We start from the raw sequence: 25430 nt of genomic DNA on the forward strand, positions 1-25430 counted from the left end.
AGAGGGTGAAATGAATCCCAGATGCCACCCCACGCCCCTGTTCCCCTGGCGTGGGCTCCTAACACAGGAGACAGTCAGCACAGCCCTGAGGACGGCACAGCACTGTGATGGCCTTGGCATCACTCTCCCCTCTCCCTTTGTCTCAATAGACAGATACCTGCATTCACAGTGAACTAAACGGGCTTATGAAAGACCAAGTGTCCCTGATGGCATGAGTTTCCCCTTCTGCTGAATAGAGATTGTGCCTGGGAGAAAGGGCTCCTAGGCCCTTTCCCTTTCCAGCAAATCTGGGTCCTGGAGTTGCAACCAGGTAGAAAAGGACCCAGCTCTGCCCCTGCATGGATCCCAGGCTGTGGCAACCGCTCCACCCCATCTTGTCTCGGGGGCTTTGAGGGGAAGCCCAGGCAGAGCGGTGTGTGTCGGGAGGGCAGGTGTGAAGCTGTAGACTGGGCTGCAGCGCCTCATCCTGGGGGATGCTGGCCGAGGACAACTAGGGATGATAGGGTGGGGGGGCTGCGCTTAGTGGACAGGAGATCCCCTGGTAGGATACATAGGGGTGGCAGGGAAATCGGTATTAGGCCGTGCAACAGGGCCTCATGGGAGCTGTTGGATGGTTCCCCTTCCCCTCACTGTTTCTGTCTCTTTCTCTCTCTCTCAATCTCTGTCCTTCCTCCCTGTTTTTCTCTGCATCTTCTCTCCACTGCTCTCTGACTCTCCCAGGCTCTTGGTTCCTACTCTTTTCAGCATCACTTCGGGCTTGGTTTTGGATCGCCGTCGTGCCACCTCTCGCCCCCAAAGCTGTATCACCACCCAGCTTCAATGCCACACATTCTGCCTGACAGCCCTGGCTCTCAGCCTCAGATTCCAGGAGACCCTTAGGGGCCCCGCCTGGACCAGATGTCCCCTCTCGGCCCCGTCAGCTGTGGGCAGGCAGACCGAGGTCAGGTGGCTCACTGGCTGCATCCTCCGGGGGTGAACAGGACAGGTTCTCTCAGAAAGGGGCGTGGCTGGGAAAGAAAGGAGGCGTATATTCGACCCAGGGGGCTCTGTTGCTCCAGGTGAGTTCCTGGTTATTGAAGGGACACTTCCAAAGTGACTTAACGTCTTTGAGCTTTAGTTTCTTCATCGGAAAATCGTATCCAGCGCAAGGATTGTTGGGACGTTAAATGAGGTAATGTCAAAACAGTCAGTATCTGATAGCATTAAAAAAAAATCAGGTATCTCTCTGTTCTAGGATCCCAAAGAGTTCTGTGCACCCAAAGGCCATGCTGGCCCTATACCAAGGGGCATCTGATATGTTGCTGTGGGGCAAATTGCATTTCGAGGGGGGAGAAGTTAAGTTCGTGGTGCCTGGAACTCCTGGGTGGAGGTCCCCCCTGCTGGGTGGAGATCACCTAGTCCCACTGTTGCCACAGGCCATTGGTAGCCCTACTGTAAAGAATGTGGATCCAGGGAATTCCCTGGCGGTCCAGTGGTTAGAACTCTGCGCTTCCACTGCAGGGGGCTCAGGTTCAATCCCCAGTCAAGGAACTAAGGTCCTGCAAACTGTGCGGTGTGGCCAATTAAAAAAAAAAAATGTGGATCCAATCCTTGGGATTCATACCCTGGCTTTACGCCACCAACTGGCCCTAAGACATGGGACTCGTTACTTGACCTCTTTAATCTTTTTTTTTTTTTTTTTTTTTTTTAATTTATTTATTTATTTATTTTTGGCTGTGTTGGGTCTTCGTTTCTGTGCGAGGGCTTTCTCTAGTTGCGGCAAGCGGGGTCCACTCTTCATCGCGGTGCGCGGGCCTCTCACTGTTGCGGCCTCTCTTGTTGCGGAGCACAGGCTCCAGACGCGCAGGCTCAGTAATTGTGGCTCACGGGCTTAGTTGCTCCGTGGCATGTGGGATCTTCCCAGACCAGGGCCCGAACCCGTGTCCCCTGCATTGGCAGGCAGATTCTCAACCACTGCGCCACCAGGGAAGCCCGACCTCTTTAATCTTGAGTTTCCTCATCTGTACGCTGGAGACAATCACAGCACCCCTCTCAAGGGACTAAGCGAGATACCGCAGGCAAACTGTTTTGCATAATACCTGACATTTAGTAAACTTTCAATGAACTGATAACTGCTGTTATGATTTCAGAAATGTGGAAACAAACGTGGAGTAGAGAAGTGACAGGCTGATGGAGAGAAGGCATTGAGTGGCAAGGGAAAGTACAGCGTCCTGGGGTCCCACACCCTTGCTTCTAGTGGTTATGCCCCAGTTGGGTGGTCCCCCCACTCTCCCCACTCACTTGAGAACAGGCTCTCTCTTTGTCAGGGACTGGCGGTAGAGAGAAAGTTGACCACTCAGCCAGAACTGGGAGAGCTTCCACAGGAGAACATTTCCTTTTTATTGTCTGTAAACTCTTCTTTGGTAAACAAGAAACCCAAAGGGAAAGGGAGCACGCTGAGTCAAGGACAGGGCCGGTGCCCGCCACGAACAAGGAGCTCTGAGAAGACAGCTACACCACTAGCGAGGCGGGGCATGGAACCTGGGGGTTCGGGACGGCTGGTGGCATGGGGGAGAGGCAGAGGGGAGGGTCCACTCTGTTGGACATAGAAGCCTAAATCATACAGCGAATGAGCTCATGCATCACAGCGAAGAGAACGAGGGACTCCCCACCTGTGCCCCCGCCCACCTTCTATGCGGTTGGTGCCCCTCTGCATGCAGAGCACTGTGACTGGTCAGCCAGGGTTGGGTTGGAGGGGGCTCCCGGGAGCCCGTCAGCAGCCCCTTCTCCATCTCTTCTTTCCTGCTCTGCAGGCTGGTGTGTGTGCAGATGGCAGGGGCAGCGGGAGGGATGCTCAGGATCTCCGGGTCTGGGTGGAAGTGGCAGGGCAGCAGGGGCAGGTTTGGGGGGAGGTGGAGAAGCAGCCCCCATCCCCCCTTTTACATGGGGGGCTCACTGCAGAGGACAATCTCCAGGTCCTTGCGGTAGAGCTTCCCTGCCTCGGCCAAGGACATGACGCTCTTTCTGTAGCTGGTGAGCTGTTGGATGTTCATTTCCTAGGAGACAGAGAGGGAGAGGGTAAGAGGCTCAGAGGATGCCCCACCTACACGGCCCAGCTGTTAATTCAGCCAGAACCTTTCCCTTATCCCATCTCAGTGCAAGTAGCTTAGAGGCACACAAAGCATGGGCCTTGGAGTCAGAAAGCCCTGGATGAAAAATGCTCTTCCTTTCACTTACTGGCTGCATTGCTTTGGGGAAAGTATTCAACCTTTTCTGAGTCTCAGCTGCCTCATCTGTAAAATGGGTACAGTAATGAGCCTGCCTCATTGAGGTGTTATGATGATTAGATGAGGAAATGAATGTAAACAATACTTAGCACAGTACCTGACACACAGCATCACTCCAAACAGTAGCTATTGATGACAGTCATTATCTATGCATAGCTTCTCTAAATTCCTCTCCCTCAGTGAGCCTCCGTTTACTCAATCTGCTGGGTCCCTGCAGGTGAGGAGGAGAATGCCAGGGGAACTCCCTGGTTTTGTCTTCAGGCCCCTTGGATCATGCTTCCCTAAAAGCCTCACCCAGCGAAACAAGGGATTCTAACTCCTTTCTCCTCCAGCAGCAAGCCTACCAGCCTACTGCTTGTTCACTGGCTCCCTGTGGCCTTGAGGGGCACTAAGACAGGTGACCCACAAACATATGCCCATAGTCTCATATAAAATGTAGGCCAACATTTACAGAAAACCAACACCCACATGCCTTGTGTTGCTTTGGGTGGAAATAGCCAAAAGTTCTGAAATAGAGCAAAGTCATCATCAACATTGGAAAATCACTAAACAACTGTCTTTTTCTTTCCCTCCCTCCTTCCTCTTCCTCCTCCTCCTCCTCCTCCTTTTGTATTGAGCATATCGGCAGATTTTTTTTTTTTTTAAATAGTTCCCCTTCCAGGCTGATGGGTCATTATCTCCATTCAGCTAATGAGAAAATTGAGGTGTAAAGACTCAGGTATTGGCTAAAGGATGGGACCAACTCTACAGCCATATAGAGTCTTAGTCCCCTGAGTAATTCTTTACTTGGCTCACATGTCCTCAGTGCTCCAAGGTCAGTCTTTTATTGCATCCTTTGGTGACATCCCCTCACGTTACTGATTCCTGGGTTTGTGCCACCACCCAGCCCCAAGGCACTTTGCAAGCATCTCTAGCTTTTTGAGGGGCATCTTCACTAAAGTTGTGAAGTTCCTGGAAAAAACGTCACCTAGTCCATGACACCGGGGTGTGCCTGAGCGACCTACCACTCAATTAGGAGCTAAGGAAGTGACCCCATATATCAAGCCTGAGCTTGACAAAACCCTCCAGTTCAGTGTGGCATCAAGAGTTTTAGCAGAATGGACAGAGGGGGCTGCTTACTTTCTGTGTCTAGAAGTATTGCTTGAAGCTGAGGACGGCTTTAGCAAGTTGCAACTGTCTTAGGAGTGCTAGGAAATGTCGAAGTTTGAGCCCATCAGCCTGTCCTTCAGGAGCCTCAAACAATCTGCTCAGAAACTGAATCACTGTCCGTGCAGGCACCATCAAAATGGCATATGCAGACTTCCCTGGTGGCGCAGTGGTAAAGAATCTGCCTGCCAAGGCAGGGGACACGGGTTCGAGCCCTGGTCCGAGAAGATCCCACATGCTGCGGAGCAATGAAGCCCGTGCACCACAACTACGGAGCCTGTGTTCTAGAGCCTGCGACCCACAACTACTGAGCCCGTGTGCCACAACTGCTGAAGCCCGCACGCCTAGATCCTGTGCTCTGCAACAAGAGAAGCCATCGCAATGAGAAGCCTGCACACGGCAATGAAGAGTAGCCCCAACTCGCCGCAACTAGAGGAAGCCTGCACGCAGCAACGAAGACCCAACACATCCAAAAATAAATAAATAATAAATTTATTTAAAAAAAAAAAGGCATATGCATCTGCCATGTGGGCTCACCTAAAAATGGCCATTCCCCTCCCAACTCAGGGGCTGTTATTTACAAGCATGCAGCTCTCTCTACTGATACATTCACTCAATCCCCATGTGCTAAATCTGGAGCTTAGTACAGGTGGAAGGCTCCTGGGTAAACAATTTTATTAATATCCTTGTTCTCTAACCTTCAGAGTTGTTTCCTAGCTCCAACACCTGACTCTTTTTTGTTTCCACATCTCGAGTCAAGCTCTGTAGCCATATGAGTTGTCTTTTGTGGTAATCAAGAAAGAGCCTAGTTAGATGATGACCAGGAGATTCGGGTCTCTCCCAAGATTTAATGCCTGCCTTCAAGGCCCATCAGCCTCAGGCATAAAGCAGGGTCATATGGAGAATAATCATGCCTCATTAATACAATTACAGTTAAAGATATTTTCCATTACGGTGCGCAACATTCCTTGGACACATAAGGATGCACAAATAATTTTCTCCTAGAGTTTGGTGCCAGGAAAAAGTTTGCCGAGTTCAAACACTTGGTGAGTACTTCCTGTCTTCCTAGGAAGTACTTGCTTATAATTTGTTTTCTGCCTCTTTCAAAAAGCAATTGTAGGTAGTGTAAAGAAAAAAAATAAATTTAGGGTGAAAGAAATGAAGGATGATATTCAGGATAAAGAAGTCGGAAGGCAGTTGGAAAGGGAGACAGATAGACTCAGAGGCTGTGATGAATTTTTTGCCCTGAAATTGAGCATTATATTTAGCTCTAGCCTGACCGCCCAGGCAGTTAGACAACGCAAGGAATTATAGAGCGTTACTCATCTAATTAAAGAAAGCAGCAAAACCATTTTCTCAGAGAAAGACATTTTGCAGGAGGTAGAGGAAAACGCTGCCAAGACTCATCTCCCGGTTCCTGTAAAAAAGTCTTTTTTGTTGGCCATGTGGCGGACACTTCCAAGAACTGGGCCACATCAAAACTGCCGTGGCCTTACAGCTGCATTATTTACATCAGGCAGCAGGTAGAAGAAACCCAAGTGTCTGCCTGTGAATGGACAGATAAAATGTGGGATAGACACACCATGGAATGTTACTGACCCTTAAAAAGGAAGGAATTTCTGACATGTGCTACAACACGGATGAACCTTGAAGACGTTACGCTGAGCGAAATAAGCCAGACACAGAAAGACAAATACTGTATTATCCCACTTGTATGAAGTATTTAGAGCAGTGAGATTCACAGAGAAAGTAGAATGATGAGTGCCAGTGGCCAGGGGCAGGCAGCAAGGGGGAGTTATTGTTTAATGGCTACAGAGTTTCATTCTGGGAAGATGAAAAAGAGTGCTGGATGGTGGTGACGGTTGCACAACAGTGTGAATGTACTTAATGCCACTGAACTGTACTTAAAAGTGGTGAAGATGGCAAACTTCTTTATGTGTATTAAAAAAAAAAAAAATCAATCAATTCAACCAGAAAAAAATCAAACCAAAAAACTGCCGTTGCCTTGTTAGGGGGTGATCAGAGAGGAGCAAAATGCACCCCTCGGCCTTCCTTCCCACTCCCATCCCACCTCCAGGACAGCACCCCACCTCTGGGCTCAGCCACTCACCTTCTTGTTTTTCTCATACAAATCCTTCAGGAGGGCGTCCAGCTCATTCTCATCAATGTAGCCACTTCCGTCCTGGCGGGGAGCAGAGGGTCAGCACAGAGCCTCAGAACTCAGGCCCCACGACCTCCGACCAGAGTCTAGCTTTGCTAATGGTCTCTACTCTGAGCAAAAGAGGTGCCCAAATAACGTGTCACTTCTGACTTTACCAGTCACTGCAGGAACGGGAGGGTCCAGGGCAAACTGTTGGTAACCTTCCCTTCTGGTGTTTTTCATTTGCATTGAAATTGTAAGTGAGGTTCAAGAAGCATTTCGCTAACTCCCTGGGTGTCGAATCCCACAATAAGATGTCAGGATGAACACGGGGCTATTTAAAGTTTACCCCCAAGCCTATAGTTCTAAGGAAGACCATTGGAGTCACCCACACAGGGGCAGCTAAGGGAGGGGCGACATTGGTACGGAGGGCCTCTCACTCCCCACTTCCTAGGAAGACAACAAGATTATGACCTGGCACCAGGGGAGCAGTACTGAGCACCTCCTCTCTTTGGGTACCAACAACGTAATCACACCCTAGTTCCAGGCATAACCCTCTTCCATGAGCTATTCTCTCCTGTACTTTTAAGGAACCAAAACCTTGGGTTCCACAGGCCACACACTGTGAAGGACAGTTATCTTCTCACACAGCAGAAGATGCTGCAGGGAATCCAAAGGGACAGGAAGAAGCTGCCTGGCTCAGATTGCTGCTCCGACAGCTTGTTTACTCCTAAGGACCAAGGCGAGCCATTCTGGCGGGGTTGGGGGGAGGTGGGGGGCTGGAATGGGCCTCCTGCTTTTCCATCCACACCGTCCTCTGTCTTACCTTGTCGTAAAATGCGAAGATTGCGTTGAACTCCTCCGAGGTCAGCTTCATGCCCTGGAAGGCCCAAGGTATTAAAGACAGAAGCCAAAGCCCTGCAGAGTGTGTGTGTGTGTGTGTGTGTGTGTGTGTGTGTGTGTGTGTGTGTGTGTGTTGAGGAAGGGTGAGCTCAGAGGGATGAGGGGAAGGGAGGAACTGAAGAAAAGCAAAGAGGCTATTTTACCTGAAACTTAAGCAGGAAGTTTTCCTGTACAGGCAAGAGTCTGGAAAGAGAATGTTAGAGCAGCGATTAGGAGACAGAGCAGAAGCAAGAACAACTCGGACCTGGGGGGAGGGGATGCAGAAGGAGCATCTGTAGTTATGGAAACGATCTCTGAGCACTTTATAATCAGGTGTCAGTGGAAAGTTCTAAAAAGAGGGAGACGGAACATTGTGGTGATGATGATCATGATTTGATCTGACTTTGATTTGCGCTTCAGGACACCCGACCTGTCACCTTCCCCACTGATTGATCTTGGCGATAGGGACGGTAGCACAGGGATGATCTGCAGGGATCTTGTGAAAAGTGATGCTGGGGTGAGTGAGGGCAGGCACTTACCGGGACATCTCCGAGAGGCCCAGTTTGCCATCCCCGTTCAAGTCAAACATCCGTAGCTGTTGGGGACAGAAAGTGGTGCCTGGGTTATTTGCTTTGACCTTCTCTCATGTGGGACCTTGGCCTGCCATCCCCTGTACTGGAGAGGAAGGAGGATGGGGGAGTATGCTCATGCGTCCTCTGAGGTCACCTGGTGGCAGGGACCAGCATGGGCTGAATCGGTCACTGGGGAGACAGCAGGGACTTGCTCATGTCTCCCCTCCCCCTTTCTCAGGGACAGGGCCGCAGAAGACAGCAGACCAGCACCAAAGGCCCACCCTCTCCAAGTTTATCCTCTCCTGGAGCTGTGGAGGCTGTCATGGAAACAGATGCTCCAGTCTTACACTGGCCCAGGAGCATTTGGCTGAGTGGGGACCTCAAGAGAGAGGGTGCAGGGCCCATGAACTAGCATCCCTCTTGCTGGCTGCCACTGGGAGTCACTTCTCCTGGGCCTGAAGAGTCAGCCAACTAACGGCCCCACAAACCCCAAATCCCACTGACTTGGGGCCCATGTCCTGCACCCCTGGGGAGGAGGGATACTTTCAGCCACTCACTATGGTTTGGGTGTACTCTTGGAGCTTAGGTTCATCATATGGTCGGTTCGCCTTCTTCAGCAGGTCAGACAGGAATCCCTGGAATACCAAAGTCCTCTTCAGAGCTCCCAGTTCAGGCTGTCTGTCCCTGACTCACTTACCTGTTCCTTCAGACAGTCACTCAACACTGTTTTCCGGGGCCCATCATTTGCGTAGCTTGCAGCCCTCACAATTCCCTCACCCCTTAATGCTTGTGGAGTAACCCTGAAGGGGGAGGGAGCGGCTGGATGCAACCTCACCCCATAGTCCAGGCAGTAGAAACTGGCTCTGGCTCCTCAGAGAGCCCAGGACACATGCTAAGCAGTGCCTGGGACTCCTTGGGTCCAGAGGAATTTAGGGGTAGACGTGCAAGCCAGAAGGCCAAACTGCTGGAATGCCTTGAGGATGCCTGTCCTGGGCACTGACGTGCAGAGGAATGTGAACTGGTTGAACTCCTACAGCTCTGTGTTGCTGATTGCACATGGCTGAACATGTCCAACCATTCAGAGCCGGGCCTGAGTATCCCTAAGCAGACCACACACCCAAATTCCTCACCCACCCTCTCCTCCCTCCCCAGGTTCCTTAAACCCACCACCACTTTGGTCTCAGGCCCATTCTCTGCACCCTCCGTGCCCTCTCCAAGGCTCATCTTACCTTGAGCTCGTTGGCTTCGATGTAGCCGCTTCTGTCTGTGTCATACTTCCGCCAAGCCTGCAATGGGAATGTCAACCTATTCACAAAGATTTATCCACACCTATAAGCTTCCCTCCATCTTCCTTTAATGGGCCAGGCTGGGTCTTGATATTCAAGAATATTACAGTGAGATGGGGACATGGAGATGGTCTAGACCGGTCCCTTCCATGTCGCAGATGAAGAAATAAGGGAAAGTATCTTGGCCAAGGTCACATAGAGAAGAAAAAAACCCTGCTGGGACAAGGTCTCCTTACTATAACTGGCTTCAGGATCATCTTGTAACCAGGGTTATGGTTTTCTAAGGTGTTAACCGGCAGATTTTTACCAGAACTAGCACTATGATCTGTTGGATCCCATTTTTGCTGTGGGTATATTGGGTGTCCTTTTACTGTTCTGGAAGCTTCTCATTCTCTGCGTGGGAGTTGGGAGCAAGGGTAAGAACCCTCTGGAAGGGGCAGAAGCAGGCTTTGGTTACTCTTCATTGTACTGTGTCCTCTACCCCTCCACCACGATGCATATGGCAGCCATGTCTCAAGGTGGAACAGAATTGGTAGTGTAATCAGTTTGTTTAGACTGTCCCAAGGCCACTCCCCCATCTTTCTGATAAAAAGCATCACCCCCCTTTTTTTTTAGGAAACCACCCCTCTCTCATGCTCAGTCCACATGGTTCAAGAGGGGCTGACCCATCTCCAGAGGTAGGCATGTGATCTAGGCCTAGACAATTAGTCCATCACTGGATCTTGTTCCATACTCATTCTGGGCTCTGATCTGAGTCCCAGTTATTCAGTACATGCATTGGGTCCCTGTGAGGGACCAGAGAACTGCCTGCTGACCACAGCATCTGGGGGATCAAAGAGAAGCAGAGCTTCAGCAGGTGATATGGGTCGGACCACCTCCTTCCTCTCTGTTCTGGCCATCTGGGCAGGAGCAGACATCACACAGGAGAAACAAGGAAAAACAGTAGGAATGGTTTTAAAATGTCCACCAATTCTTCACCTCCCTAGTTCCCCTCTCCTTGAATGTGGACTGAACTTAGTGACTCACTTCTAATGAATAGAACACGGCAGATATGGCAGTGTGTGGCTTCCAAGCCTAGGTCATAAAGATATTGAGGCTTCCTTCTTGTTCTCTCTCTTTGATCACTCACTCTGGAGGAAGCCAGATGCCACGTCGTAAGGACACTCAAGCAGCCCTATAGAAAGGCTCATGTAGTGAGGAACTGAGGCCCCTTGCCAACAGCCACGTGAGTGCACCATCTTGGAAGTGCATCTTCCAGCTCCAGTCAAGCCTTCAGATGACTGCAGCCCAGCTGACATCTTGACTCTGAACCAGAGCCACTTGGCTGAGCTGTTACCAAATTTCCAACCACAGAAGCTGAGAGATAATAAATGTTGCCTTAGGCTGGTAAATTTTGGGGGGTAATTTGACACACAACGATAGTTAACTAATACAATGGTCCTGCAAAAATCTGGTCCTGAATGCAACTGTCCTGAAACCCCAGTGTTTAACCCAATCTATCTTGTGGGGAGGAGGGAATACCATGGTGGGGGGTGGGAGTGGGTGTATCTGTGACAAAAGGCCCAGAGAACCCTGTTTCCTAATCTTTGGTCTATTTTGGTGCCTGATCACAGTTCTTAGATTTTCTTCCAAGTTTTCTTCCCTTGATTTTTATTCCCTTCTCCCTCAGCTCCAAACAGCACAGCTAGACACCAGCAACACTTGATTTTCTGAGAGTCAGCAGGCACTAATTCTTTTCCCAAATTTGATCTCCTGTCTCCTCAACTTCTCCACATCATGTCCCCCACTTTAAAAAAAATTTTTATTGTGGTTGATTTACAATGTTGTGTTAGTTTCTGGTGTACAGCAAAGCGATTCAGATATATACATATATATATATATATATATACGTATATATATATATATACGTATATATATATATATATATACACACACACACACACACACACACACATATATATATTTTTTCCGTTATGGTTTATCACAGGTTATTCAATATAGTTCCCTGTGCTATACAGCAGGACTTTGGTCTTTATCCATTCTATATATAATAGTTTGCATCTGCTAGTCCCAGACTCCCAATCCATCCTTCCCCCAACCCCCTCCCCCTTGGCAGCCACAAGTCTGTTCTCTATGTCTGTGAATCCATTTCTGTTTTGTAGATAAGTTCATTTGTGTCATATTTTAGATTCTACATATCAGTGATATCATATGGTATTTGTCTTTCTCTTTCTGACTGACTTCTCTTAGTATGATAATCTCTAGCTCCATCCATGTAGCTGCAAATGGCATTATTTTATTCCTCTTTTATGGCTGAGTAGTATTTCATTATATACATGTACCAGACGTTCGTCTGTTGATGGCATGTCCCCCTTTTATTGTGAGGAGTGTGAGAATGTGTAGATATTTTAGGATCTTTCTTCCATACCAGCAAACTAGGCTGTGTAATTCTCATGGTATAGTAGTGGCTCAAAAAATTTGATCCTGATTTTTTAAAAAGTTATGAGACATCAGTAAGTCCCAATAAAAAGGTAGATTTTTTCCACATACAACTTGGGTAAATGATTTTTGATTAGGGGAGAGTTCTTTCTTTGGGGAAAGAAAATGCCCAGCTCCATCAGACTATTCCTTCCCATGCTCCGAAAGCCCGCCCTTGAGTAAGCACAAAGAAATATGTGCAGATTTTCAAATATGACTTCACCAACCACCTGCATGCCTTTAGTGTATTGGAATTTAGTTCATCTAGGTTGAGTCTTGACTGGGAGAAAAAGGCAGACACCCCCTAAATTGCCTCAGGGGAGGATAACCTGAAGGGACACCAGTCCTCCCAGAAAGCAGAGCAGCCAGCTGCTTTCAGAGTGAGACCATCCTAGCAGGTCTGACCTCCCTCCCTCCCTCTCTCCCTCCCTCCCTGGATCCACCCCCAGCTCCACGCTCTCACGCTGGACTTCTCTTCCCATCCGATACTTTGTGCTCAGCCATCACAAAGTATGGTCATTATTCTCTTCCCATTCAAGGAAAAGAGTTCAAGAGACCTGGGCTTTGTGAAATCTCAAAGAAATCCTGAGGTGTCACTAACATTAGAAATTAAAATGTTGTGATGAGCAGTGGGATGGAAGCATCTGACAGCACAAACCTTTCAGGGCTACAGAGGGGCCATTTCATGTTTCCAGCTGATAAAGATGGAACGAATGGACAACCCCAGGAGGGGATGATCCTGTAGGATAATGGGGTCCCAGGAAACCTGTGGGATGGGGGTGGTATAGGCTCAGTAGTTATTCTGGGGCTTAAAGGATAAAGGCAGGTAAAATATGGAACCATGTCAACTACACAGAGAGAAACCACTGATGATTTAGAGAGAGAGGGTTTCCTTCCCCTCCTCTTTAAGCATCTCTGCCCCTGCAAGCTGTCATCCCCATTTTCCTGATCATAGGTGGAAGGGAGGCCAATCTCTGGCCGCCTCCCTATCAGGAAAGGAGTAATGGGCTTCCCTGGTGGCGCAGTGGTTGAGAGTCTGCCTGCTAATGCAGGGGACACGGGTTCGCGCCCTGGCCTGGGAAGATCCCACATGCCACGGAGCAACTAGGCCCGTGAGCCACAACTACTGAGCCTGCGCGTCTGGAGCCTGTGCTCTGCAACAAGAGAGGCCACAACAGTGAGAGGCCCGCGCACCGCGATGAAGAGTAGCCCCCGCTTGCCACAACTACAGGAAGCCCTAGCACAGAAACGAAGACCCAACATAATAATCAATCAATCAATAAATAAATCTTTAAAAAAAAAAAAAAAAAAAAAAAAGGAAAGGAGTAATCAAGTATAAACGCTCCCTTTTCTACAGACAGAAAACTTGACACTCACAAAAGCAGCACCCTGACAAGTTCTATGTATATGCGGACTTTTCCTCCTAGACAGGCAAGAGGGGGGACTAAGAACAGAATCCAGCATGTCAGTGACCAGCTTATGGAATTTTGCCATCGTGAAAAAACTGGAGAAAATCCTTTAAAGCACAATAAAATTAAATCCATGTCTGATGCTTAGGCAAGCTACCACTTAAAAAAATGAGTCTTCTGCCCTAAGAATCCATTATTTCTAACTGATTTTCTATCTATGTGGGGAACTCACTGCCATGTGTGTTTCTGGACTAGCTCTCCAGTCATTTTTAAGCAGTGAATCAGGGACGGGATTACCGGTGGCTAGAAATGGACTTAACATGACAAGTGGCGACTGGAGTTGTGTTGAAGGCTAGTCGTTATTTATCACAGCAGGCAGCGTGTGTGTGTGTGTGTGGGGGGGTGGTATGGGTTGAATTTCACCTTGAGGGACACATACATTGAATGGCTAGGGTGCAGAGCCCCAGAAAAATAGCAAAAAAATAACTGGTAGTTTGCTGGACATCAGGATTAGTAATATATTTGGTTAAACCATATGGAATTTCCAATTTTTGTAAATAAAGAATGGTTAAATATGAGCAATTTCACATGGTTCAATCTATCAATTGAATGTTACTCAAAAGACACTTGAGTTTGGATGTCCTATTTCCCATGAGGATCTCAAAGAATTGCTACTGCAAAGATGGCAACATCCATTTTAAAGATGGACAGTGAAGCCCGGACCACAGTCAAAGACCAAACCTGGAAGATACTGGAAACTGGAATTCTCACTGGGCTTTTTCAGTTTTAGAATGGTACCTAAATCCATCCTTCTCAAGAATGCTCCTTGGGACTCTGAATTCCAGGAACACTAATGCTATTGAGTGAGAAGAAAATATGAAAGATTCTGGAGGCAAACCAAGTGAAACAGGTCTCATTACTGCAGGATTTCTCAGAGCTTGTAATATGCAAATATCTATGGCAAATACCCAAATGGGAAGTGGTGTGTACACATTATTTTCCAAAGGTACTTTACGCAAGCTTACCTCTCACCTTATTCCCCACACTTTAACGTGCACACACGTCACCTGGGGATCTTGCTAAAATGTAGATTCTGATTCAGTGGGTCAGGGACTCTGCATTTCTAACAAGCACCCAGGTGGTGGTGACATTGATGCTCCTGGTCCATGGATCACATTTTGAGTAGCTGAGCTACTCAAAAGGGGTTAGTGTCTTCCAGGGACCATTCCCAGGCATTGGGTGGGCCTGGCTCTGAACACGAGAGAAAGGCAGGCCCCGATGTGCAAGAGAGAAGGCAGCGCCTTGGTCTCACCTCCATAAACTCGGTGCTGGAGCCCACATGCTGCCTGAAGCACAGAAGGAAGTTCTCCTCGGTCGGCAAGATCTGCGCCAGCTGTGGGGATCAGAGAGCAACAGTAACATTACGGAGAGCCCTGCCAGGAAGCAAACAGACTTTCCTGCAGGAAGGATGGAAAACAGCCAGTGGCAAGGCAGCATGGGAGTCACATTTTGCTCCATTTTGCTTCCTTCCTTGAGAACAGGGGCTGGCAGCCCTTCAAAGGGGAAGAAGGATGTTCTGAGAAGCGCTTCTGGGTCACCCCCAAACCTTTGGGTATGAGCAGCTGGAGGGACAGAAAGTGGTGCCACTTTAAAACGCAAGTATCCAGACTCAGAAGAATACTTAATAGCTGATTCCATACATATAATTCTAGAAAATGCAAATTAATCTGAGATTGGTGGCTGCTAGTGCAGGATGGCCTGACCAGACAGAGGAACATTTTGGGGGTGATGGAGATGCCGTATTTTGATTGTGGTGGTGATTACATGGCTGTATACAACTGTCTAGACTCATGGAATTTTACACTGCAAATCGATACTGCTTATTATATGTACATTATACCACAACAAATACGATTTTTAAAAAACTGCAAGTACTCTTGTGCTGCAAACACTGTTGGCTGCCCCCCCCCCAATGGCCTTCCCCTCTTCTCTGCTCCCAGCATGCTTGAGTCACAGGCAAATCCTAGTTAGTCTCAGCTAGATGTGATAATCCCATGTCCCTGGCCAGTGATTGGCTTATGGCTAGACATGTGACCTACTCCTGGCCAATGAAATGTGAGGGGAGGTCTACTGCAGGTACCCCTGGGAAAGGTTTCCTTATTCTTATCAGGGACCAAATGAGATGGGCCCCTTCTGCATCTGGATGTGATGCCTGGAACTGCTCTAGCCAGCTTGCTACCAGCCTGAGGATGAAGCCGTTTTTGGGGTGGAGAACAGAACCAAGAGAACTGCCGAGAAGCAGGGCTGGAGACCTGGTCTCCTTCACCAGGAGCCAATCCTTCTCATGGCCTTTCTCATTAGGAGCCTCTCATAGTTTAAGCCAAGAGTCAGTATATTACGGCCCATGAGCCAAATCTGGCTCAATACCTGTTTCTGTAAATAAACTTGTATTGGAACATGGCAGTGCCCTTTCATTTACATACTGTTTGTGGTGGTTCTGTGCCACAGGGCAGAGTTGAAGAAGGCAGGGTTTACAGCTTGCAAACCCTAAAACACTGACCATAGTCTGGAACTTTACAGAAAAAGCCTGCCAACCCCTGGTTTAAGCCCATTTGAGTCAGGATGTTCTGAGGCCTGCAGTTTAGGCATCTATAGGGGATGGTCTTGGTGCTTTTCACAGATCACCTTTAACTAGGCTGGTAGCCCATCCCTCAGCTGCTGTGAAGGATGACCGCTAGTGGCTCATAGCTGCCCCCTGCAGGAGAACTGCCCTCCACCAAACTGCCCCAGCCATCCTCCCCTCCGACCCCCATCCTGGAGGGGGCAGCTTGCATCCAACGCCTGATTGACATAGGGGTACAAAGGACCATCCTACCCCTTGCTTCAAGGTGGGGCCAACCCCGTGGCGCAATCCACACTCCAGAGCCCCCCATGAGATCAGACCAAGAAGAGGCTCCAGCTGAGACCACACGCTTGCTTGGCTTCTTCCTCTGCCCTTTCCTGTTGCTCTCTCCTGCCTTCTCTTGAAATCCTACCCACGAATCTCTGTCTCAGTCTCTCCTTCCAGGGCACTGACCTAAGGCACCATGGCAACCAGTCCACCCCAGGAGGAGTTCTGCCCTCCTTTGTGTGCCACTGTCATCATTCTGGACCACTTGACCATGGGTTGCAAACTGATTTCCAGAGGTGTCTGGTTAGGCCTGCACACACATGCACATGTATATGTGTCTGTATAAGTGTATGTGTGTATATATAAATTGTTAAACAAGGAGGCCATTAGACTGAGGTAGCCTTAATGCCTTAGTAGCCTAAATAAGCAAACCAAAGTCTAAACAAACAGCCAAAGCAGCCAACTAGGCTTTCCTGAATAATGCAGCCACTTACACTCTAGCCAATCAAATAATTTCCTTGCTTTGTAACTGTCTCTTCTATATAAACGTCTTTCCCTTAGCTCCCATTGGTAGAGTGTTCCTAACTATTTTAGGTTCTGTGCTGGCCCATTTGAATTGATTTTTGCTCCAATAAACTCTTAAAATTTTTAATATGCCTCAGTTTATCTTTTAACAATATGTATATATCTATGCACATCAATACACACATATGAATGTATGTGTGTGTATATATTAATATATATAAATTATACATGCTACATATATAAATTATATATATATACACACACACACACACACACACACACACACACCTTTGGATGCCTTTAGGTGGGGCATGAACTCTCCTGTTCTGCAAACTTCACCCTCTCTTCTGTCTTAAACTGAGCTCATCACACATTTATAGTACCCGTTGGACCCTGAGAGCATTAAAAGTCTTCATCCCTGTCTTAGACCAATGTTTGTTGCTTCCTCGATCCTTGTGAGTCAAAGGAAAAGCTCCATCTGTTCTCTTTCATCAGCCTAAGTGCTGGGGGCGGTGGTGGGGCTTCAAGACCACCACCTCACTCGGATCCCTAGAATGACTCTTGTGCACGGGAGAGGCACAGGCAACCGACGGCCCTTCCCGTGTAGCTCTTAGCAGGATACTAGGACTCACCTCTGCCATCTCGATTTTCCCATCTGCGTTCTTGTCATACTTCTGCATGAATTCCTTCATCTTCTCCCCAAAGTTGTCACTCTTTGACATCTGCAGAAAGACAAAGGGCGCTGATTTTGCTGCTGGGTCCCCTGTGAACCGTGGATCTCTCACCCTCTTGGTGCAGCGATGGTGGGGAATCATTCTGCACCCCAAATATGCAGGCATGGCACCAGGTTGAACCAATGTTCTGAGTAATCAGGGCTGCACCCTTTCCCTTTTTAGGGTTCCTCCAAATCTAAGTGTTCGCTCTCTTTTTAAAAATTTATTATTTATTTATTAATTTATTTACTTTTGGCTGCGTTGGGTCTTCGTTGCTGCGCGCGAGCCCGCTCCAGTTGCAGCGAGCGGGGGCCGCTCTTTGCCGCGGTACATGGGCCTCCCATTGCAGTGGCCTCTCCTGCTGCGGAGCATGGGCCCCAGGAGCACGGGCTTCAGTAGTTGTGGCACGTGGGCTCAGTAGTTGTGGCTCGCGGGGTCTAGAGCGCAGGCTCAGTACCTGTGGCGCACGGGCTTAGTTGCTCCACAGCACGTGGGATCCTCCCGGACCAGGGCTCAAACCCGTGTCTCCTGCATTGGCAGGCGACTCTTAACCACTGCGCCACCAGGGAAGCCCTAAGTGTTCTCTTCTTTGAGGCTCAATCACATAATTTTCAAAGGGAAACAGAACATATGGATGTGCTCTGTACCACATAGGTAAACGTGCCTGTCTGCCTTTGAGATGGATTAAACCATAAGTCTATCAGAAGGGTGAGGACTTATTTCCATCACTCAGGTGTGAGAACTCAGGCCCCAACATTTCATTGAGGCAGCTTCTAATAAGCCCAACCTATTGCAGGGGCCCCCAATAAGTTCTAGACACTCCACCAGAGCAAAGGCGATCGCTCATTTTCTTCTTTAAAGACAAACTGGAAATTCTACAATGCTTTTCACTCTGATTTTAGGCTAGGAAGAATGTGAAGAGAAAGTCTATATAGTTGAGGGGTCATTTAAATAGTCCACTAGATGAATGTGACTACTAAAAAGGCAAAGAACTTCAAAAGTTCTATTGGGCCTTCATTGCCTAACTTAAATCTAAGGTTCTCTTGAAGTTCTCAGAGCTTCTCTTCGTTTGGGGTGCTGCTTATTAAGTATTTCCATTAGTGAGCTCTTCCTTATCCCTAATCAGTGATGAATCATCTTGGCATCTGAAGCCTCTTCGCTTATCTAACGGCTTTCTGGTGAGTTGTGTGTTTCCTAGGATTGGGCCAAGGAGAATTCTACCAATTCTTAGAGTCTTTTCTGAATCCCTTCTATTGTTTTTTACCTTTTGGACTGGTCTCAACTTGCCCATATGTATTTGTTTATCAATATTTATTGCGTTACATCTACAAATGTGCATGGAATGAGCCTAGGCCCTTATCACAAATGTGGCCATCCTATTTGCTTTCCACAACAGTCCCCATGATGTTAGTAGCCTGTCCATTTTACACACAAACGGAGGCTGAGATGACGTGACTTCTCCTGAGGTCACCAGAATTTGAACTCATGACTCTTGTTTCCAAGGCCACTATTTTTTCTACCACAGAACAGCTGCTCTGAGATCCAGTCCAGGGTGATGTTAGTTGAGAATGTTGTTGACAGACTTGAAAATCACCCCTGATGCCATCTGAGGAAGGGAATGACTAAGAGAAGGATTTCAGATTTGAAGCACTTTGTAAAAACACATTCCTCCATCTACCCCACGATCCCAGAACCAGTTGTGAAGCCTGTGTTTTCTGTGATCCGGGCTTCATTATCCTAGTAATGAGGGGTGACGGGGGACTGTTGATAAACAAACCCATGAATCACCTCCATCACTTAAGCCCATCGCTTGGACATCTTCCTCACCAGGGCGCGCTGACGAGAGCTCTGAACCAGGGGCTCACCAGTGGATTTGTGACTCATCTCCCAAAGCGCTCCATGAAGACTCGCTAATAAGCAGTGGATTGGCCAACAGACACGCAGCAGGGGAGAGTAGAGAGACCACCCCCGCGACCAAAGGACCCGCAGGAGCTGGCGGGGAGGGAGTTGGTCTGACTCCATATATTCGAGAACCAGACATGGGAATCACAACAGACTACCTCCAATCACCTTACCTCTTCAATATTTCAGACGTTCCCCCAAAAGGCTTTAGTGAAGTCAATCGTGCCAGGTTGGCACGTGGGGAAACAATGTGCCTGCCATTAAGGGCCTGGGACATGATTTGCAGTCACTTCAGGCCATGAAGGGCAGTCTGACACCTGCACACATGAGCCAGTACGATCTGGCTCACATGCTGGTTTGGAGCAATCCTCCACTTTCCTCTAGGTCCTTGCCGAGGTTCCAACCTTGGTTGGTCTAGAACAGTGGTTCTCTAGTGGGGACGATTCTGCATCCCCTGCAGGGGACATTTAGTAATGTCCAGAGACATTTTTGATTGTCACAACATGGAGGGGTGCTACTAGCATCTCATGGGTAGAGGCCAGGGATGCTGCTAATCATCCTGCAGTGCCATGGACAGCCCCCCATGACGAAGAGCTGTCTACCCCAAATGTCATTAGTACCGAGGCTGAGAAACTCCAGTCTTGAATAAAGGCACTTGAAACCCTCTAGGCATCCAATCTTGAGTCATGACCCCTCTGAGCATATTAGGTAGGCTATGGACTCTTCCCTAGGAAAAAATACTTTTTATACACACAGACGCAGACACAAAGTTTTGCAGTTTTGGGGAGTTTATCAAGCCCCGGTACCCATGAACACCCCTCAATCCCAGACACCCAGAGATAGTGAGGTAAGGTACTCTTTTAAGGGAGTATTTCAATTTTTAAAATCCTTCCAGATAAAAGAAAAACTCTAAGGGTCAAGACCAGAGATGTCAGGCTGCTGATGGAATGTATGACCTAGGACAGACAATCCTCAAAGCCATGGTCAGGATGACGGAAAATTCCAAACAATGGGAGAGGGGTCTGGGCTTACCATGCCAGAGCCTTTTCTTGCCTTCTCCAGTTCTTGGAAGAAGTTTTCTAGCTCTTTACCTTCAATATACCCATTTCCTGCAAAGATAGCAAAGAAAAAAAGCAATGAACCTCAGAGCTAAGTAGTAAAACTTATGGTGGATGGGTGGGGTGGGGAAGTGGAGGGCTTCACTGAGAACTTGTTCTCCTCACTGGTCAAGCAGGTGTCTGGGCCAGCCCTGGACTGTTAGGGATGTGGGTCCTGCCCTCTGGCCATTTGCAACCATAGAGACCCAAGATTAATAACGGCGTTGCCTTTGGGATATACGTTCAGTAGTCAGAGACTGGGAGGGACCAGCGTGTGGGCCATGCTGGCGGAGGGAGCAGGACCTGGGAGCTGTCTGTCCATAGCCAGCTGGGCAAGCAGCAGGAGCTGGAGATCTGACGGGACAACAGGTCATCAGCCTCGAGATTTGTCAGCAGGTGGCAAGCCCTGGTCACTAGGGCGAATGAGGTCAGAGGCAGAACTTGGGTCTTTGGGGTAGGAGTGTGTACTGAGTTGAAGAGTGTCCACCCAGGGACTTCCCTTGTGGTCCAGCGGTTCAGACTCCGTACTTCCACTGCAGGGGCACGGGTTCAATCCCTGGTCGGGGAACTAAGATTCCGCAAGCCGCTCGGTGCAGCCAAAAAAATAATAATAATAAAGTAGACTTTCTAATAAAAAAAAAGAGTGTCCCCCCAGAATCCATGTCCACCTGGAACTCAGGATGTGACCTTATTTGGAAATAGGGTCTTTGCATATGTAATTAGTTAAGATGAGGTCATGCTAGATTAGGGTGGGCCCTAAATCCAATGACTGGTGTCCTTAGAAGAAGGCCAAGTGAAGACACAAAGATACACAGGGAAGAAGGGCACATGAAGACAGAGGCAGAGATTGGAGTGATGCATCTCCAAGCTAAGGAGCACTGTGAATTGCTAGCAACTACCAGAGGCCAGGAGAGGGACATGGAACACATTACCCCTCAGAACCTGGAACCAGCCCTGCCAACACCTTGATTTTGGACTCTAGCCTCCAGAACTGTGAGAGAATCAATTGCTGTTGTTTTAAGCCACCCAGTTTGTCATACTTTGTCACGGCAGCTCCAGGAAACTAATGCAGAAGGGAAGAGTGGCAAGAGAAAAGCAGGGATGGGGGCACCTGAGAGGTGGTCACAGGGATCAAGCATATGGGAGGCAACCCACTCCACAGTAATGAAGAGAGGGGGCTCTGAGGTCTGTGGAGGTAGATTCAAATCCTGGTTCTGCTGTACTTAGGAGCTGTATGGCTTTGGGAAAGTTATTTAACCCATGTCATCTGTAAAATGGGTAATTAAATGGGATTTTTGTATGTAAAGCCTGTCACTCAGTCCGTTATGGGTGCAGTGTAAATGTTACTATTGTTTGAGTGCAATTACCAGAACTTGTATAAAAAATGGGAATGAATTTGGGTGAAAAGTGCTGTTATCAGGACCGGGTCCCAAGGTCAAGGCCTGACTTGCAAGATCACGTACGTAGTAAGAAGTCCTTTAGGTTCTTCACCACTGAACCCCAAAGACCTAGAGACCAGGGACCAGGGCGAGCTGAGTCCATGGCCAAGCTCCCTGGTCTGTCTGTGATGGGGAGGAATCATTTGTGGGTGGGAAATCAGACAGGTCTAAGGCAGTGCTCCCCAGACTGCTGTGAATGGGAATCTCCTAGAATCTTAAAAAAAAATATGGACGTCTGGCTCCCATCCCCAGACATTCTGATGTAATTGGTTTGGGGTATGAATTAAGCATCGTGATTTTTAAAAAAAGCTCCCGGGTAATTTCCATATATATAGCAAGGTTTGGAAACCACTGACCAAGTCAAGTTCCAAATCTGATCTAAAGCAGTTGAGCAAGGTTCCCATAGAGAATATTCAACTTGCACAGGAAAGGGAGATGGTAGCTTGCTTCAGGGCAAATGGCGTTACAAACTAAACAAAGAGAATCAAAAAGAAGTATTTAGCCTGGCCTTGGTGGGGGCTTTGGGAGGCTGGAGGGCGATGTGGGAGTCGGGGTGTGTGTTCTTCCTAGCCTACCCCACTAGTGTCCCCTGAGAATTTAAATTTGGAATGAATAATCCTAGTGGCGCTCTCTAGTGGGGAAGGTGCCACAATACATAGTGTATGGAGGAATCGTGTGAGATAAATTAAGTATTTTTATCTGCAGGGAAAAGATATGATTGTCATTGCAGGGCGGGGGGGCATGGTGGGGAGAGATGAGACTTGAGTTCCCTTTTTTCCCCTAGGCTAGAGTGGTCATCTTTCTTCTAGGATGTTCTGAAAGCTTCCTGGGAGAGCTGGACAGCTGCAGCAGGGGGACTGAGGAGGGGAGGGAGGGAGGGAGGGAGGAAGGGCTTTCTAGACAAAAGGGCAGTGGTCCAGTTGACAATGCCACTGAGTTGGACGAACGAGTACTCTTTCTCTTGCTGGTCGCTCCCTGCCGTGATCTGGCTATTCTTCCATTTCTCAGGCAGGAAGCTGAGCTCAGCTCTGGGTCCAGGAGCAGGGGCTGGGGTTTGAGGGGCCGGGGGCGGGGGGCAGGGGTGGAGCTCACATTGTGAGCATGCGCTGGGGTTCCAAGTACCAGAGGCCTCAGAGCTGGGCCCGGGCCAGGGCTGGGTGGACACCTGAGTCAGTGAGTACGAGTCTGTTTTGTGAGCGTATTAGGAGGCGGCTGAAGTAGCTATGAGGGCTACTTGCACACGGTCGGCAGGGAAGGCCTCGCTGAGAAGCCCCAGCTACTAGCAAAGGCAGGGAGTGGGGGCCAGTGCCCCTGCGGAAAGAAACCCCTGTTGCCGCGCTGAGAATTACAGTACCACCTTGCTCTGTGCAGAGGGACAGAAATGTTGTTCAATTCCACAAGCCTTTATTTTTTGGAACTGAACAACAGTTCAACGTTGTGGGAACTATAGCCAAGTTTAGATATGGGCCTGTTCCCCAAGAGCATTTAATGGCCTACGGGGGTGAGGCAGCCAGACAAGAATAGCAGGAATCTACCAGTTGAAGGGAGAGGGTGAGGAGCAGAGATTAGATAGGCAGGCAGGGGCTGCAGGGCCCAGACGGGGCATCCTCCAGCACTGGGGGAAAAGGCCTTCGCTACTTTGGCTTCCCTCAGAGCAACTCCCTAACCATCACGCGGGAGGCACCTATTATACGAGGTGGGAGTAGAGGACAGGTTGGCCTACCTCCTTCCAGGGAGGACTTCAGCACTGGGCAAGTGGTTTGCTTTTTCTATGACCGTCTTATAGGGGGGTGGGGTGACTGGCCACCGTGCAAATCTCATGTGGATGGGCATTGATAAGGATGTGGTTACCATAGCAACCATCACTCCTAACTTCCCCATATGAAACCGCAACCTGTGAATATTAGGGAGGGGGATGGGAGGAGCCGGGGACCCTGCATCCTTCCTTATTCTGGGCTTGCTACCATTCTTCACCACCATGGTGCCTCAGTTTCCCCAAATTTTGAAGTGAGACAACACTTCTTTACAATTAATCTGACCACAGACACTTGGAAAACCTTGACCAAAGAATGCCCTGCCTCACAGTGGAGAGGGGCTTGTTTCTCACTGAGATTTGTGCGTACAGATTTTCTGAGAGTTGAACAGGTAAGAGGAACCCGATTAAGGGTCGTAAGTCTACCACCAGCTCTGTGACTGTCCATGCGATGTGGAGCAAGTCAATCTCTCTGAACCTGTTTCTTGATCTCTAAAATGGGTATAACTATTTATGCTCAAAACTATTTATGCTTTTTTTTTACTTTATAGAACCATTGTGACAGCCATACAAGATAAGGCTGTGAAAGCATTCTGGAAAATGTAAAATCTCACATAAATGGAAAGCATCATTTTTATACTCTGCTCTTAAGGTCTTCTGAACCAATCCATGGCTGTAAACCCTTCAGCCCAAAGAGTTCCAGCATGACTGCAGCCTCAGAGTCCTGATTCTCAGCCCAGGCTATGTATTAGAATCACCTGGGAAGCTTTTCAAAGTGCACCACTGCCTGGGCCTTACCCACAGAGCTCCTGATTTAATTGATGGGGTGAGGGTGCCTCCTGGGCATGTTTTCAAAGCTCGCCAGATGATTCTGATGTGCAGTCAGGATTAAGGACTGCTTTAGTGCGACCTGTCTCAAATTTTAAGGTATGCAAGAATTACCTGGGGAGCGTATTAAAATGGAGATTTTAATTTGGTGGGTCTGAAGTATGAGGGCTTGTCATTCAAAGTGTGGTCTGTGGAACAGGAACATTGGAATTACCTGGGAGCTTGTTAGAAATGCAGAATCCCAGGCCCCACCCCAGACCTGCTGACCAGAATCTGGATTTTAACAACATAGGAGCATGAACATTTCAAAGCAGAACCACTGCTTTTGAACGTGAGCATCTTCTCCCTAGAGAGACAGCGCCTTTGGCTTCACATTCAAGGTTGAGGTGGGGGGCTGGTGTGAAGCCCGAGATGGTAGACTGGGGTCTCATTTTGACAAGTGATGGCACCTCTTTTGACAAGAAGGGCCTAGACCAGCACTATTCAAAGAGTGGTTGCGGCCTGACAGTGTCAGTATCACCTGGGAGCTTGTTATAAATGCAAATTCTCAGACCAACCCCAGACCAACTGAATCAGAATTGTTAGGAGTGAGGCCGAGAAATCTGCGCTTGAACCAGTCTCCTGCGCGCTTAAGTTCGAGAAGCACGGGCCTAGGGCGTGGTGCTCACCAATCTGTATTATTCTGTGTTGCGGAGTTTAAGGAAATCAAGGAGGGGAGTTATGCAGTTTTAGACTCCTCGTTACCTGCACAAGAAAGGGTTCATGAAGCCAGGCCTCCTGGCTGCCTGTCCGGAGTTCAAATTTATGGAAGGGCAAATAGCCCTCTACCCTCCAGCCTGAGTTCCTCTGGGACAAACGCCACCCTTTGCGGCAAGAAATTGACTTCCTCAGGCTCTGCTCCAATATAAATATTACTTTGCGTGGTGCTCACCATTTACAAAGAGCTCTCCCCTCCCTGCCCCATCTGGTCTTCAGGACGCTGCCAGGTAAGCAGACGGGTGTTATCGACCCCGTGTTAGAGAGGAGTTTGAGAGGAAAGAAATTGAACCACAGCTAACATCCTGTTTTCCTTCTATTCACCCCAGGGACGACCTCTGTCCATAT

The 25430-nt window shown here is 48.5% G+C and overlaps 1 protein-coding gene across 1 annotated transcript in view; it reads right to left on the reverse strand.

The window, feature by feature from the left end:
• Positions 1 to 2358: 2358 nt before the first annotated feature.
• The window catches only part of CALB2 (calbindin 2), a 28816-nt gene continuing 5744 nt past the window's right edge, over positions 2359 to 25430 (reverse strand). The window contains exons 2-11 of the mRNA XM_036834119.1: positions 20242 to 20318; positions 17227 to 17316; positions 14492 to 14572; positions 9236 to 9292; positions 8564 to 8641; positions 7974 to 8029; positions 7599 to 7638; positions 7379 to 7432; positions 6523 to 6594; positions 2359 to 3035 (exon numbers count right to left, since the gene is read on the reverse strand). Coding sequence (XP_036690014.1) covers positions 2919 to 3035; positions 6523 to 6594; positions 7379 to 7432; positions 7599 to 7638; positions 7974 to 8029; positions 8564 to 8641; positions 9236 to 9292; positions 14492 to 14572; positions 17227 to 17316; positions 20242 to 20318 — 722 coding nt within the window. The 3' untranslated portion in view covers positions 2359 to 2918. The remainder of the gene's footprint in view (positions 3036 to 6522; positions 6595 to 7378; positions 7433 to 7598; positions 7639 to 7973; positions 8030 to 8563; positions 8642 to 9235; positions 9293 to 14491; positions 14573 to 17226; positions 17317 to 20241; positions 20319 to 25430) is intronic.

Source organism: Balaenoptera musculus, chromosome 19 (genome assembly GCF_009873245.2).
Source record: "Balaenoptera musculus isolate JJ_BM4_2016_0621 chromosome 19, mBalMus1.pri.v3, whole genome shotgun sequence".
Classification (NCBI taxonomy): Eukaryota; Metazoa; Chordata; class Mammalia; order Artiodactyla; family Balaenopteridae; genus Balaenoptera; species Balaenoptera musculus.